The sequence below is a fragment of the Dipteris shenzhenensis genome, chromosome 7 (assembly GCF_047967505.1).
Source record: "Dipteris shenzhenensis isolate YYH24624 ecotype China chromosome 7, Dip_SZ_1.0, whole genome shotgun sequence".
NCBI classification, from domain to species: Eukaryota; Viridiplantae; Streptophyta; class Polypodiopsida; order Gleicheniales; family Dipteridaceae; genus Dipteris; species Dipteris shenzhenensis.
Genome location: NC_141602.1, coordinates 24,386,942 through 24,402,311, shown reverse-complemented (window position 1 = coordinate 24,402,311; position 15,370 = coordinate 24,386,942). Strand labels below are relative to the sequence as shown.

Genomic DNA, 15,370 nt, shown 5'->3' with positions numbered 1-15,370 from the left:
CTCACGTGCTTAAGTACAAAGTTTCTTTCTTAAAAATCGTTACAAGAGAGCTTCATTCAAGCCTCCATGGTGCCTGGCCTGCTCCTTTCATGTTGTTGTTCTTGCATGTGCACAATTGATTTGATGTCTAGGGGAGTGAGGGGCAAAGGTTCAATTTTATAGGCTGGGAAGAGAAGCTGCAACAACCTGATCCCTTGTAGTTGAGGCTGCTGGCTGACCGACCCATGGTTTGCTCAAACCAGATCGTTGAACCAGCTGGTACCAGGTTGGTTGCTGGCCGATCAGGCCCACCACCAGCCAAAGTGGCTGATGTGGCTGATTGCCCAGCTTAGGTCTCTTGAGCAAGGTATTAGGTGGCCCACACAGTCCCATTATTGTGGCTACCCCATGGGCATACATGCATGTCCTACATGGTCTCATAAGTCCCCCTACTAAAGGTATACCTTTGTAAGACTAGAATATATCCAATCATACAAATTTAGATTTTTGGCCTGCCCTGGGGGGTAGGGTTATGTAAAGTGTCACACTCCTAGAGAAACGAAAAACATGTGGTTCTGATTGGTTATTTTTGTTGTGCCCTCATTGGTGGCTTCGATTTTCTATTTTTGTTCATCCCCCTTTCTCTCTTGTTGATATTTTGGTCCCATCATTTTCTCCCCCCCCTCTCTCTCTCTCACCTCTCATCCCTCTCTCTCTCTCTCTCTCTCTCTCTCTCCTTCTTTTGCTGCTTCTTATTCTCTCTCTTCTTCTTCTTCTTCTTCTCTCTCTCAGCTTCCAGGGCAGGCCTTTTGAATGTATTCAACTTGTTTGTTGTTCTAAAGTCCAAAAATCTACACAGAAAATAAAAGAGAAAACGAAAGAGAAGAAAAAGCAACAAAAACTTTTTTGAAAAACAAAAGGAAGACATACTTAGCAAGCAAAGCAACACTTATGTCGTCATCAGTGCCCAAGCATAAGCAGCTATACTGGGTTTCTAAAGAGCTCACATATTAATGCAAATGCACACATGCACAGAGGGTAGATGCATAAGTAGTTCTGGCCCTTTAGGGTCAACCCATAGTCAGCTTAGCATTTCCGTAAGGACAGCCCCAATCCTTGGGAATATTCAAAAAGATTTTCTTAGCTCCCACACCATGCCCATGTCAAGCTTGCTTCCTTTGAACATCAGTATAGGTTCAATCGGCAGTCTACGAGGAGCCCCAGTTAGGGCGATTAGTGGGGAAAATGTTGCAGTCGAACAAGCTAACGGTAGGTACGTTAATAAACGCCCAGTATTTCCAAGGAAACACACCAATGTGATGACTAATTCTGTATATTCAGGCAAGTCCTCTAGTCTACACAACGTCCGCAAAAGGGTGCAGCAGACGCATTCGCAGTGGGTTCCGGTACAGAAATCCAAGTCCAGGTAATTTGCAGCAGGAGATCCAGAAAGGCTAAGTGCCTCGTCCTGTATGATGCGTGTGGTTACTCGAATATTCAATCAATGCTCTAATACCAACTGCAAGGTAGTTTCTGTCTTGGTACAGCTGTAGGTCAATGCAAAGTAGATACTACTTGGAGCTTTGAACACCGGTTTTGAACAGAGTGAGCCTCGTAAAAGCGTGGCCCAAACAAAGTCTTAGAATCCTGCTACACAAGTCAGTTCACAATCAGTTGCCGTGTCAAGGTTTCAATCAATTCGCAAGAATCTCTTCAGGTCAAATCTATGGGACGAATTTGGTCAACTGTTGGGTGACAGTCCGCATTTCCAACTGGTGTGTAGGCTTGCGGACTAGAAACATGGACATCCACGGCCATATCTGCCAAGATCATAACATCTGTAGAGAGTAGAGGATCATAATGCTGTACTCTCAGAATCTGGGAAAATGGAAAAATTGAACCGCGATTTTCAAAAATGAACAAACAAAACACAGGCTGAAGCTAAGAGAAAAGGGGGGGAAAACGTGAATTTTCATACTTGTTGATCTGCGCAATGGCACCATCGAAAAAGATAACGGAGGTATCATATTGCCCTTCCAAAGCGTACTCGCGAGCCAACTTGAGGTGCTCCTGAAGCCCAGCGATGGCGCCAACCATCCTCCTGCTGTGGGTCTGATATTCTGAGAGTGAAGGATGTGAGCAAAAGCAGGAAAGGGGATCATACCAAAAGGCGAATGGTGAGGGTGGAGAATGCGGGAATGGGAGAAGGGAAGAGAAAAGAGGTCATGGAGTGGGAGGCAACAAAGGGATGGTGAATTTTGGGAGCAATGGCAAAATGTGGAGAGGAAGAAGGAATTGCAAACTTCAAAGGGCAAATGCAGGTGCAAGGAAGCTCAACCAGTGTGGAGATCATACATACATGAGATTCAGCTCTCCACTTCCTCTTTGATTTTATGCAATGCAATGCCATCTTATTTGATTGATTCTCATGCACATTTCACTTTTGCAACACTCCCAAGAACACTCTCTTGACAGCCACATCCCAACCACATCCAATTAAAATTCTCTCATACTCATTGAGTAATTATATTGGTGACTCCAAATGCAGGTGGGACTCACAGAGTGTGGAAATCGAAAAATGAATGTAAAGAAAAATCGAAAAATGGATGTAAAGTAAACAAACTGTAGAGGAAGAGCTTTAGAGATGGTGACTGATGGGATGCATGGATCTCAACAAACAAAAAAGATTGATGGGATGCTTGGAGTGATTCGATTTCGATGCATTTCACTTTGCTTTTCAAAGACACCAAGAACACTACCCCGCCACATTCCAACTAACATTAGTTAAGTAACATACGAGGAAGCCACAATAGCAGCAGTAGCAAAGTGGTAGGGCTGCGTGCTTACCTAGGCAGTAGCCCTCATAGGGGCGTTGAGGCAAGGCGAGTGCCCCTAGATAGATGGATGAAAAGAAAACAAACTCCAGAGAATGAGCTCTTGAGATCCTGATTGATGTGAGATGCGTGTATTGATTGATTTGATGCACATTTCACTGTGCAAAATTCCAAGAACACTATTGAAAGCCACATCCCAACCACATCCAATTAAAATTCAATTAAGTGATATACAAAATGAGTAGTCATTGGCATTTACACCAAAAGCCCCGCTCGGCTCTCGATGCTTATACGTCGCCATGGTGAATCTTGGGCATGTAGCTAGAAGTTGTGGGTTCAAGCCCAAGAGGTCTTGGCTGCCCAAGTTTTGGGCAGGCGGCATGATGTTATGGCCTCCCCATGTGGCTAAACATCACTGCATTTTTGGCTAGCGGGTGAGCAAGCTGGCGGTGTGTAAAGAGCGTCATACTCAACACCAGCGCTCCCAAAATTTGGCTTGAAGTGTATTTTTCCAACGGCTGAAATTGAAAAGTCCTGAGAAAATACGGTTTAGCATATAAAACTCCCACTTGAAATCGGTTGGAATCGAAGGTTGCCTATATTTTTAAAGGATAGGATTTGCATAATTTAGTTGCAAATCCCACTAAGAGTATAATTTTTAGAGACTTTTATGATTCGATCCTAGTTAAATCTTGATATTACCTTTACTTTTCAATGCTCCAAAAAAAAATTTCCCAAGCACCAGTCCCAATTTAAATTTGAGGTTGCCTTTAATTTTAAGGGATAGAATGTAACGTTCCTATGCAGGTAATGATTGATTCATTTTTCAATCAATGGATCAAAAACACTAGGAATAATACCAAGCTCAATGCGACTTGAAAGCCACATTCGAACCACATCTAATTAAAGTTTGTTAATTGACATACAAATTGAGTAATCACATTTAGTTTCCCTTGCCATCATAGACAAACCCCAAAAACCTTTATCCTCTAATTCCTTGGCACTATTTTCAATTGATGTGAACTAATATCACAACTTTTTGCTACATCAGTTAGTCCATTAACAAACATGGATCCCACAACAAGCTGTTAAGAAGACAATGGAAATTGATTTGATAGATGAAGAGACAAGCACCTAAAAACTGAGCACAAATAACCATCTTCTAACCTTTGAAGAATTGCAAAAAGGGCTTTATAGAAGAAAGGTCATGTGTCTTCGATTTGATAGATGAGCATACAACTTGGTCTTTGATTGGAAGAATAACGAATCGAAGACTCAATCAAATACAACTTTTAGAAAAAAGACAACAATGGAGCCAAAACTTAAGCTGTTCACAAGCTATTAAGTTCCTAGCCTATGTTAAAGCATTCATGATTAAATCTATTGTAAGTTTCTAGGCAATTAATGTATGCTAGCTATCATGAAGCATGTTGCAAATATATGGTGGCTAATGAAACCAATGTAGAAAGTTTTTGGCAAAACTACGTGAACCAAAAATCCCACATGATAGAGTCTAAACAAAGGGAGACCCAACAAGTAATTCCATTGAATTTTGGGGGTATAACAAGGTACCCTTATATCTTTCATTACAAATTGAGCAATAACAGTGCATAAAGGGTCTCAAATGAAGTTTAAGTCTAAATGATAGCCATATAACACAATAACAAATACATAATGTTTCACAATTGAACCAGCTCAAATCAAATTGATAGATTCTTTTGTCTACTTTACCATTGGTTGAAGGTTTACTAGGTCCCCACAATTGAAAAAATTCAAACACGTATTGATTAGTGAAAAAATGAGGAGGGGAGGGTGGAAAGGCAAAGGGAGAGGTAAAAAGGAGAGTGATTAATGAGGGTTTCCCTCTATTTATGAGGGGAGGGGCCCCCTCCTCTCTTATCGGACCTAGTATACTATGCTTCTTTCACAATACCTTTATTTATCCTAGTGGTAAGATTTTCAAAGTACATAGTAGATATTTTGAGTGCAAGTTCCCCCTTTACACAAAGTTTTGAAGCGATCCCTCTAACTAAAAAAATAAAGGCCTTTTCAATTGTCTTTCACCTTAAGTAAGTCATATGCACGAAATAATTTGTTGACACTAAGGGCCTTTGGAATAGGGAGGTGGAATAAAGGCCTTTTCAATTTCCTTTTGCCTTAGGTTACATTGTATGTATAGAATAATTTGTTGAGATTAAGGTACTTTAGAAAAGCTAGATGGAAAATATGGATGAGCAAACTAATGGAGGATTTAGGTGAGAGATCTTAGGGGGAATGTCTATTAGTATGAGCATTTCACCCCTTCCAAATCAAATGGTATTACATGTTTCATTTAAAACATTTTTGAATGCAATTGGATGCCTAGACTTTATGGTCTCCTACATCTTATTCTGATCTCCTCTTTCTTCAAAGACTGTTGCCTCTAAGGTGCTCTATTGAAGTGAGTGGATAATGTTTCTTATCTCCTCTTCCTTCAAAGACTTTTACCTCTAAGGTGCTCTATTGAAGTGAGTGGACAATGTTACAAGGTCATGTGCTTCGATGAGAGCATCACTAAAACAAACTCTTAGTAATGGCATCATCATGACTTGCACCTTCAAGGAGGGACATGTGTCAAAGTTTTAGTAATTTCACCATATTCAAGAATTGTGTGCATGCGCGCACATGTGTGTGTGTGTGTGTGTGTGTGTGTGTGTGTGTGTGTAACAGGATTTGAGGACTTTTAAGAAAGAGGAGCTTGAAGGAATTTCAAAGATATTTAAAGAAAACATTTTAATAATTTTAAAGAAGAAGAAAATTAAAGACAGAAGTTTAAAGGAAGAATTTAAAGAAATAATTTTAAAGAAGGAAAATTAGAAAATTTGGGAAGAATTAGGGAAAATAGAAAGGACTTGAAGGAATTAGGAAAAATACTAAGCAATATGGAGAAATAGAGAAAAAGTAAGATAAGAATTAAAGAAAAAAGGGGGGAAATTGGGACAATAGCAAAAAAAAGGGGGGGAAATCTAGAAAAAAATAGAGGAAAAAAGGAAGAAATAGGGAGAAATAGGGAACAATTAGGGGGAAATAGGAAATTAGGATAAAATTAAATAAATTATGAAAAAATGGGGAAAAAGAGGAAAAGCAAAACTTAGGGAAAATAGGGAGAGGAGAAGTCTGCGAGAATTGGACTTAGGAAATTTAGGAAAAAGAGAGAGGAGTGGATTAGTGAGAGGAGAAAATAGGGAAATTGGAAGAATTAAGGGGAAGTTGAGAGAGAGAGAGAGAGAGAGAGAGAGAGAGAGGAAACATAGAGAAATATATAAAAAAAGGAAATTAGACAAAATAGAGAGAAAAAATAATAGGAAATTTTAGAAAAAATAGGGAATTTTTAGAAAAATAGAAAAATATTAGGACAAAAATATTTTTATTTAAAAATACTTTTTAGATTAGGAAAAAGGGGGGGGGGGGGAGTTGAGAAAGGGTGTGAGGGAAATTAGAAGAAAGAGAGGGGAAGGGTAGAGAGTGTGGGAGGAAGTTTTATTTAAAGAGAGAGAGAGGGGAGAGGTACTTTAAAAAGTTTTACCAAAGGGGTAACAAGGGAAAGAATGTAAGTTGCATGGAAAAAAGGAAGAAAAGGATTGTGTGTGTGTGTGTGTCATATGAGTTCTCCCTGCCTAGAAGATCACGCATAAGGGAAGAGAAATTTTGTCATACAACAGAGTCTACAAAGAATACATGGGTCGAGGTGACACCAAACTGGAAGGCACAAGCATAATTTGAGGTTCAATCATAGAAGCTCTCAACTGCTATTGAAATAATATTTCAAAACATGGTAATTGAATTGGTTGTAAAAGATAGCATACAGGTTGACGTGAGAGAATTTCGCGCAACTATGAAATAGACGAGGGGATTGTCATGTTAGTTGTTATGACATTGGCTGAGAATTTAGTCTTATGGGCTAGAGTTCTTTGACAAAGCTATGGAAGTAAGCAAGTTGTAGGGTAAGAGGCAGAGAGATCCAAGTCCTGACATAGACAAAAAGTCCTCCTGTGACGTCAACCTGCCAAAACAAAAACACAAAGCCACATCATCAGAGAATATTCAAGAACTTTTTTAAAAAGCCAATTCATTAGCTTTTTTTACCCCCCTCTCTCTTTTGAAAGGTCCAAGGTCCTTCTCACCCCTCTTTCTCTCAAAGCTTCATTACCCACAAACTTTCAAACTCTTAGCCTCACCTATTTCAAAGGAAAGGACTGGAAAGTGAAAGGGACTCCTAAGGGACTTTGGAGTCGAGAACGTGGAAAGCAAAAGAGTGGGATCAAAAGGTGAGACATGGATCAATAGAACGATATAACTTCAAAGATGAATCCAATGCCTCAAACAAATAACAAGGAAGTGGGCATCATATTTTCTCTTTGTTATAAAACCTTTTTCTTTATAATTTCTAGAAAACTCTTATTTCAAAATGACAAGTCCAGAAAGAGATGAAATGATTAGGGAGAGTGAGGAAAGGGTGAGAAAAGGAGAGGCTATAGTTGAAGAGGAAATAGATGAGGGGACTCATAATGATACTATGGAAATTCTAGATATAGATAACGGCGATTATGGAACTCCATTTTTGGATTTCATGAAATTAGAAAATCAAACACAAAGCATAAAATGATACATTGAAGACCTAATTGAAGCCACATCTAAGCTACCTGATTCTCAATCATAATGCCTATGGCAAAGTCACCGACTGCTCCAAGTCAAGTTGAGAGGTCTACCTCGGCTTAAGGAAACCTTGAACATTCTTAAGGATTTAAAACCACCAATTCTTAATGGGAAAGATAAAGAACAAAACAAGGATGCCATAAACATGTTCTTGCAAAAGGGGCAAGATTTCCATCGACTTAGGAACACTCCTCTTGAAAATCAAGTTGTGGAAGCGAGTCTTTCCCTCAAAAATAAGGCCTATAAATGGTGGATGAGCCTTAGCAAAAATGATAGGATTCCTAGGTACTGGGTTGAGTTTGAACAAGCTTTCTTAAAAGAACTTTTACCTGAAAATGAGCTGGAAAGGGCTTGGAAGCTTAGGGAAATTGTAGCACAGGCAAGAATACTTTAGTCCAATACATAGCAAAGTATAGGGATGTAGTCCTTAAGTTGAAGGGAATCATTAAATTCCAAATATAAGGAGTTTCGTGAGAGGTCTGAAAGACACCTACAAGGTTGAGGTGGAAGAAATTCTCCCCAGACCTTTGAGGAATATGCCCAAATCTATGATGACACTACCGGGAAATCAAAAGCTAGAACTTTGGAACAAACTAGTTTTGTTCCTAGGTTCAATAAATTTCCCAATCTTAAAAGGAAGGGGTACCTCAAGAAGGAGGTTTCTCAAGCACTATCCAAGAAACCTCAAACAAAAAGATATCCTTTCTTGAAGAAAGAGGATTATGAAAAGGCCAAGCATGTAAATCTTTGCTTTAAATATTTGGGCAAGAATCATGCTACTTGGAGCTACCCTAGAAACAAATAAGCAGGAGCTAAAGCCCCAAATAGACCTCCACAAAAACAAATTCATGCGGTGTAGGTGTTATAGCTTAAAGATACTGAAAAATACATAGAGGTAGAGGTTTATCGTGAGGATAGCACCTATATGTGTCATTTATTGTTACTCCTCATGACTTAATGAGGATGCATGAAAAAATTAAGGGGCAAAAGGTTAGAATTATGGTCGATGATAGTGCCACACACAATTTCTTAAACTATTCATTAGTTTAGAAATTGAAGTTGTCTGAGAGTCCAAGTGCCCACAAATATATGGTCTCTCTGGCAAAGGATAGTGATAAGAAGGTTTGGGACACCATGATTCATGGTGTAGAGTTGGACATTCAAGGCTGTCAAGATGCCTTGGATTTCCAAATAATGCATCTCGATAGAACAAATGTTGTTCTTGGAAAACCCATTATAATTAAGAAGTATGGCCATTTTACCTAAAACTTAAGAAAACAACTTGAAATTTTGGTGTTAGTTTGACCTTAAACCTTTAGGTAGAACTCAAAGATATGGCTGGCACAAAAGGGGTGGTTCCGTCTGTTATAAAAGACCTTGTAGAGATTAGTGCTGCAACTAAGGGCAAGGCCATGAAGGAGCTGACGGAGACACTGAGATCGCTAGTGACATGGCCTACGATGACAGCAGTGCAGTATGCAAAAGCCAAGGAGCTGAAGGAGTCCAGAGTGGAGGAGCTGTTGGTGCTGGAGGATGTGAAGGTGTCGATGGATGCAATAAGTTAGGTAGCTGTATTCATCAACCTGTCAGATGTGAATGCCAAGACAAAACTCTACATGTAAATCATTGTATATGGCTAGATAAACTAGCCTCTCAGTCTTGTATCCTTGTCCATTGGCGTATTCACTAGTGTGTAGATGTTTACTGTTTACATATTCTTACTTTCACGTGAAGGCTGATCATAAAAACAATGTTGTTTTGGTTTCATAATTTCCAAGGTTTCCAATTTTAAGCATTTGCCTTAATTGTGGAAGGAGATCCAAAGGAGACTCCATCCTGGCTGATAATTATGATCTAACATATGATCTGACATATGGTCTGACATCTGCCTATTGTGACCTTAGCCCAAGGGAGGTCTAATTCAAGGATAAACAAAGAGATGGTAGCATGCCATCTCTTAATGAATGCATGCTTCTAGTCCTTTGGTGATTGCATAAAGCATTGGATAGCTTTCAGTGAGATACAATTGGTTGCCATGTTTGGTTACGGCCTTGGATTAATGGCAAACTATTAGGCATGATGCTATGAGTTCCCATTATCATCAGTCTTTGCACAACTTCGACCCATCTTTCGCTGATGAGAAAGTGATGTCATTACAGTTTGTCACAAGTTGAACTAAAAGGTGTGATAAGTCTTAGTGCCAATCTGACATGGTACGAGCAGGACCTTTGATTATTTATTATGTCTTTATTTATTCCTTTATTTATTTTTTCCTTTGACACAACACAAAAATGCAGTGTTACAAATATTGATACTGGTTTTGCCTATTGGCATGATATCATATTATACGCTTGGAACAGATGAAAAATGTTTTGATTAGAAAGTTGTTACCAATGATGAAGAATTGAAAAGTAATATTATAGATACAGATACTATTACAAATGATGAAGTATTGAAAGATATTGTTATGGATACATAAACTATTACAAATGATGAAGTATTGAAAGATACTGTCATAGATACAAATATTGTTACAAATAAAACACAAAAATACATTGTTACAAATATTGATACTGGCTTTGCCTATTAACAATATTAGCTAGTTATAGATTCTAGCCACCTTGAGTGAATATATATAGAGCAGAGGAGGGAGATGAGATGGAGACTCAAGGGAAAGAGGGAGAAGGGGGTGTTGAGTGGAGGGGGAGGCGAGGGAAATGGGGAAGAGGGAATTGAGTAGGAGGGTTGAGAGGGGGACGGCTAGAGAAAGAGGGGAGGGGAAGGAGAGGCATAGAGAGTAGGAGCTGAGCAGAGGGAGAGGAGGGTAGGATAGCTAGACAAAGGGAGGTGACAAGGGCAGAGGGTTACCTAGATGAAAGCTTAGGTTAATTGAAAAAATGAGGGAAGGGAGATACAACTAATTAATTCAATAGCATAGGAGCGGTTAGGAGATAAAATTTGATAACATTAACTCTAGTAGTAATAAATACAAAGATAATTGTACATGCCCTAATGAACTAGGAGGCATTGCATTCAAGCATTCATGCTCTCTTGTTACAGTTTCAGCATTTGATCCAGATTCAGAGTTGGATGACCAAGGTTGCCCAATTTAGGTAGAAAACGTTGCTAAAATGGCAAGAGAGGACAATGGAATTCCCATAACATTCACAGCTTTATGGCATGTATTGAAGTTGTCAAAAAGTCTCCCAAAAAGACATACAATAAAACAACTCTATGAGGGTTGCTTGTAGAAGAAATGTGAATGGGATCCAAATAAATAATGCTTAATAGAGGTGGAGGTGAGTAAAATTATTAATTGTTGGAAATCAAGAACTTGAAGTGTAAAAAAGAAGCATTGTTATGATGCTGGAAAAGGTATCGCAATCCTTGAAATAAAAGATAAAATAAATCAAGATAAAGCATATGAATTATATTCATTGGGCCTGCTAAGGAGAGGTCATTTGAACTCAAAGTGTAGTGTAGAGCAAGGAGTGGTCAGACCAAGATATGTAGTTTGTTCTTGCTACTCTATTCTTGATGAGTGTGTTTGTTTAGACATGATCAAGAGTGGAGCCATGGTTGTTGGTGTGTTGATGAGTTTCTCCATTTTGTAGGGTTGGATGTTGTGCAGTTTTGTCATGTTCATTGTTATTTTGTTGTAGTCAATGTTGAAGTCTAGCAAGATATAAGTCAAAGTGTTACCCTTATTGTGGGGTCAATGCATGATCGGGTGTAGCCAATCCCAAAACTATTTTAGGGCATTTTGTGGGCTACAACACAATGCATTAGTGGGTGATATTTTGAATACTCGCGCTGTTGCACTAATTTTTTTGGGCGTAATGGCTGCCTTACTGGCATAATAATGAAACAAAGTCTATCAATTTTTTTCTCTTTGAATACCACATAGCTCGACACATGTGACTACACAAGTAGTTCTGCCCTCCTTCATGCATTCTCTATGGTGCATCTTTGTATATCACACTGTCCACAGCCTGTCCTGTCATCTACTCTCGCAGCTCGCCACTTGTCATCTATGTGCAACTCTCCCACCCTTATCTAGATTCATACCCACCATGCTGACGTTGGCTTTTGGTGTGACCACCATGTTGGTTCTTGGAGGTGGCTTTAGCTACTCCTAATTAAACCAAAGAAAATGTATTTATGTTAATTGGCTAGGTCATGTGAGACTCGTGTTGGAGTCCCACAATTGTTCATATATTTTGGATTGAGTTTAAAACAGCAACCACTGCACTTGTTCTATTTGTTGTTTATCCTGAACTAGGTAAAATGTATTTCCTTGCAACAACCACAACGGTTCTATTTTAGTGTGGTCATTGCACAAAGTTAAACATTCTTCTTAATCCTAAACAAAGGAAATACATTTTCTTTAAATTTAAGCCTAAACCAAATGGAAATTTGTTTCCTTGTGTAACCACCGCACTAGTGCTATTTTAGTGTGTGTTGTAGTTAATCCTAAACAAAAGAAAATATTTTTCCTTGCAATCACCATGCTAGTTCTTGGAACGATTTTAGTGTTTCTTGTAGTTAGTCCTAAAACCAAGGAAAATGTATTTCCTTGTGCACCACTTGCTTGTACAATGACTACAACTAGCAATGACCACCACTAGCAATGGCTGCAATAATAATATTATTTATATTAAAGTTGAAACTTAAAAGAGATTACAACTAATGAGTATAGCAACTTGACCATTGATGAGAGCAAAAGTTGAACAAAGAGATTACATCCAAAGACAATTTATATTAACTTAGCAATTGCTGAGAGCCTCATCGAGAAAAAATTCAACAAAAGAGAATACATCTACATCCAAAGAAAATTTATAAAAACTAATGACTCATCAATTGTTAAGAGCCTCACGCAATAAAAATTGAACAAAAGAATCCAAAATATTACATTACGAGTAAAAATTAAACAAAATAGATTTTATCTACATCTAAAGATCACTTATGGGGAGCAATGACCTCCTTTAGTGATGGAAGAGGAGATAGGGTTGCCACCACCTCCAAAGCTTCTCAGCCTGAAGCTGCCAAAGATGGTGACTCCACTAATAGAGATCTAGGGACAAGACCCAATCATGAGACAAACAATACCAGAGAGCAAGATGTAGACATGTAGAAAATGATAAGACAAAAGAGAGTGGATCTAACCAATGTATCGAGCTTCACCCTATACCTGATGGATAAAGACATGCAAGAACTGCAGAAAGGGACAATCGACAAGGGTTTCAAGAGACTACTAGTGGACTTCAGGTTCGCACTAGACACTTCTCACTTTTTCAAAGTGACACAAAGAGAATACAAAATGCGAAAGCTATTTCTTTTACTGCTCAAGCTCAGAAACGTCCTTGTCATGGAGCCCCTCCCCAACATATGATGCAACAGATCAAGAAAGAGCGAGCCTTGTTGGAGGTGTCGAAAGGAACCCATGTGGGAGGTCTCTAAGGAGGTAGCCAAAGCCTATTTAAAGCTCTCGCAACCTTAAAGCAATCAGTGTGGGAGCAACTCTCACCGAGAGTAAAGAGAATCTTCAACGATCCACCCGTCACCACCACCTCCTCAAAAGGAGATCATGAAAAACTCAACCAAATCCTGGCTCTATCAAAGGTAAGCTTCCTATGGTGAAAGTTCACAATGGAATGCTTAATGAAACCACAAAATGGCTTTGTTCCTGCATGGTAGTAGGATATATCCACAGTCCCCGACCAGTTGCACTGTTCCTAGAAGGATGGGTGAGGAATTTTTTGTCGTGAAAAGGGTTGAACATTACTAGCCTTCGCTTCCTAAAGAATAGATACATTGTTTTTCTTTTTAAAAAACCTAAAATGGCATCAGAAGTAGTGCAGAAGGGCTCATGGACCATTAGGATTCAGCCTCTGTTTGTTCAGATGTGAGAACCTACCTTTAACCCTGATACACCTTCGCCCTCCAAAGCACCAATTTGGGTAGAAATCTCTGACGTCCTGCTCTTTAGCTTCCTGTAATTTGAGGCTCTATGCACCCCCCTAGGTCAATTCTTCACCCTTGAAATGGAAAGGTTTATGTGTCCTCATGGACATAGCAACAGACCTAACAAATGCCATTTGAGTTCTAGATGGGGACAGAGTGGAGTTGATACAAAAATTCTTCTACAAGAACACCCCCAACTTCTATTTTCTCTATTCATTAAGGACTGCCCAACTAGGAACAAGTGTAGGAAAGAATACACATAGATACCTACGCCTCACCCATAGGATGTTCATGAAGAAGAAGAATGCCCCCCAACTCACCCCAAAACCAAGAACCATGGGAAGGATAAAGATCAGTGGAGGGAAGTTAGAAAAGAACAACAAGTAGATCAAGTAGATTCAAGAGTGATCACTAACAAAAAACCTTCAGATAGCTCAGAGGAAGAAGAATTCATAGAAAACAATAAGGACTTTGAAGCCCAACTTGAATGAGCAGAACACGAAGCCCTAGATAGAGATGACCCCCCATTTACTCTAGTGAAAGGTAGAAAAACTCTAAAGGTTGAAAGGTAAAGTCTTCAATCAACCCCTCCAAACGAGAAGCCTAAGGATCCAAGCTCCATACAGTGAGAGAAGAGAAGGCTATCAAAAGGCTTCAACCTAGTGCCACAGGTTAATTTCAAGAAGAAAAGAAACAAAAGCAATACCCAATGATGCAAAAACAAGATTTATTCACTTTCCTTAGTATCAATGTCCAAGGATTATCAAATGATCTTAGACAAAAAATTCTCAGAAGATGGATCCATGACAGAGGTCTCAACCCTAACTTTATAGCACTAAAGAAATTCAAGGTCGGGGGATCAAAGCTAAGGTGGCAACTTAGCTAGATTGATGATGAAAGAGAGTGGTTTTGCACTGATCACAAAGAAGGTAGAGGGGGGACAATGCTAGGAGTTGCCAAGCACCTTTCCCAGGTGGTAAGAGGGTTCTTAATCACCTTGAGTCACAATGGAATAGGGTTTGACTTCACGCACCCCAACCTAGGGTGTCAGGTGTTCTTGATCTACACCAGCTAACACTATCCTCCTGGGAGATTTCAATATGGTCGAAAGCACAAGAGATAGATGGAATGGGCTTGGCAACGTTCTAAGAGGGAGTGAGTTGGTAGCCTAGAATAACCTAAAAGATCAAGCTTTCTTGATCGATGCCTGAGAAGACACTGCTTTCACCGAGACTAATAATAAGATAGGATAGAATCATAGAAAAGCTTGACTGGATAGAGCCTACTTCTCTAGAGGACTTTTGGATGACGCTCTTTGTCATAAGGCCAGTGCTCTTCTTTGTCCCTCCCTTTCTTTGACCATAATCACTCTAATATTAATGAACCACCTTAAATTAATCAAAATTCTAGCCACCGTGGTGACTGGAGGTCCGATGGTGCCATCCAAATAATCACAAGCCATCTTAAATAATCAAAATCCAAGCCAATGCGGTGACTAGAGGCCCAATGATGCCATCCAAATAACCATGAGCAATCTGCTAAACCAAAGAGAGAACATGTTCATGCATCAACCAAGTATCTCTACAAGTGACTTATCAAGAGCTCTTGGCTACCATAGGTGATGACACTCAAGAATATTCCACCTAGTTTTGAATGTCGAAGAGATGCTAGATTTGCTTTTTGTTGGGATTATACAGCCAAAAAATGTTGTTTGGAGTCTTCAAAATAACGTGACCTTTTTAAAAACCTTCTCCACCTAGGAAAAGTTGTCTAATGTAATTGTTCTTGGTGATGGAATAGATATAGATATCTCCCCATACTATTTTTGTCCAAAGTTTCATTCAATGGTGTTACTTAGAAAATTTAGTGCAAAAAGATCTTCACAATATAATTTTGTA

The 15,370-nt window shown here is 39.1% G+C and overlaps 1 protein-coding gene across 1 annotated transcript in view; it reads right to left on the bottom strand.

Moving 5' to 3' along the window:
- Positions 1 to 2,398, bottom strand: part of ERH3 (P-loop containing nucleoside triphosphate hydrolases superfamily protein) — a 97,244-nt gene extending 94,846 nt beyond the window's left edge. The window contains exon 1 of the mRNA XM_087376839.1: positions 1,958 to 2,398. Within this exon, the coding sequence (XP_087232965.1) occupies positions 1,958 to 2,076 (119 nt within the window). The 5' untranslated portion in view covers positions 2,077 to 2,398. The remainder of the gene's footprint in view (positions 1 to 1,957) is intronic.
- Between the last annotated feature and the right edge of the window lie 12,972 nt (positions 2,399 to 15,370).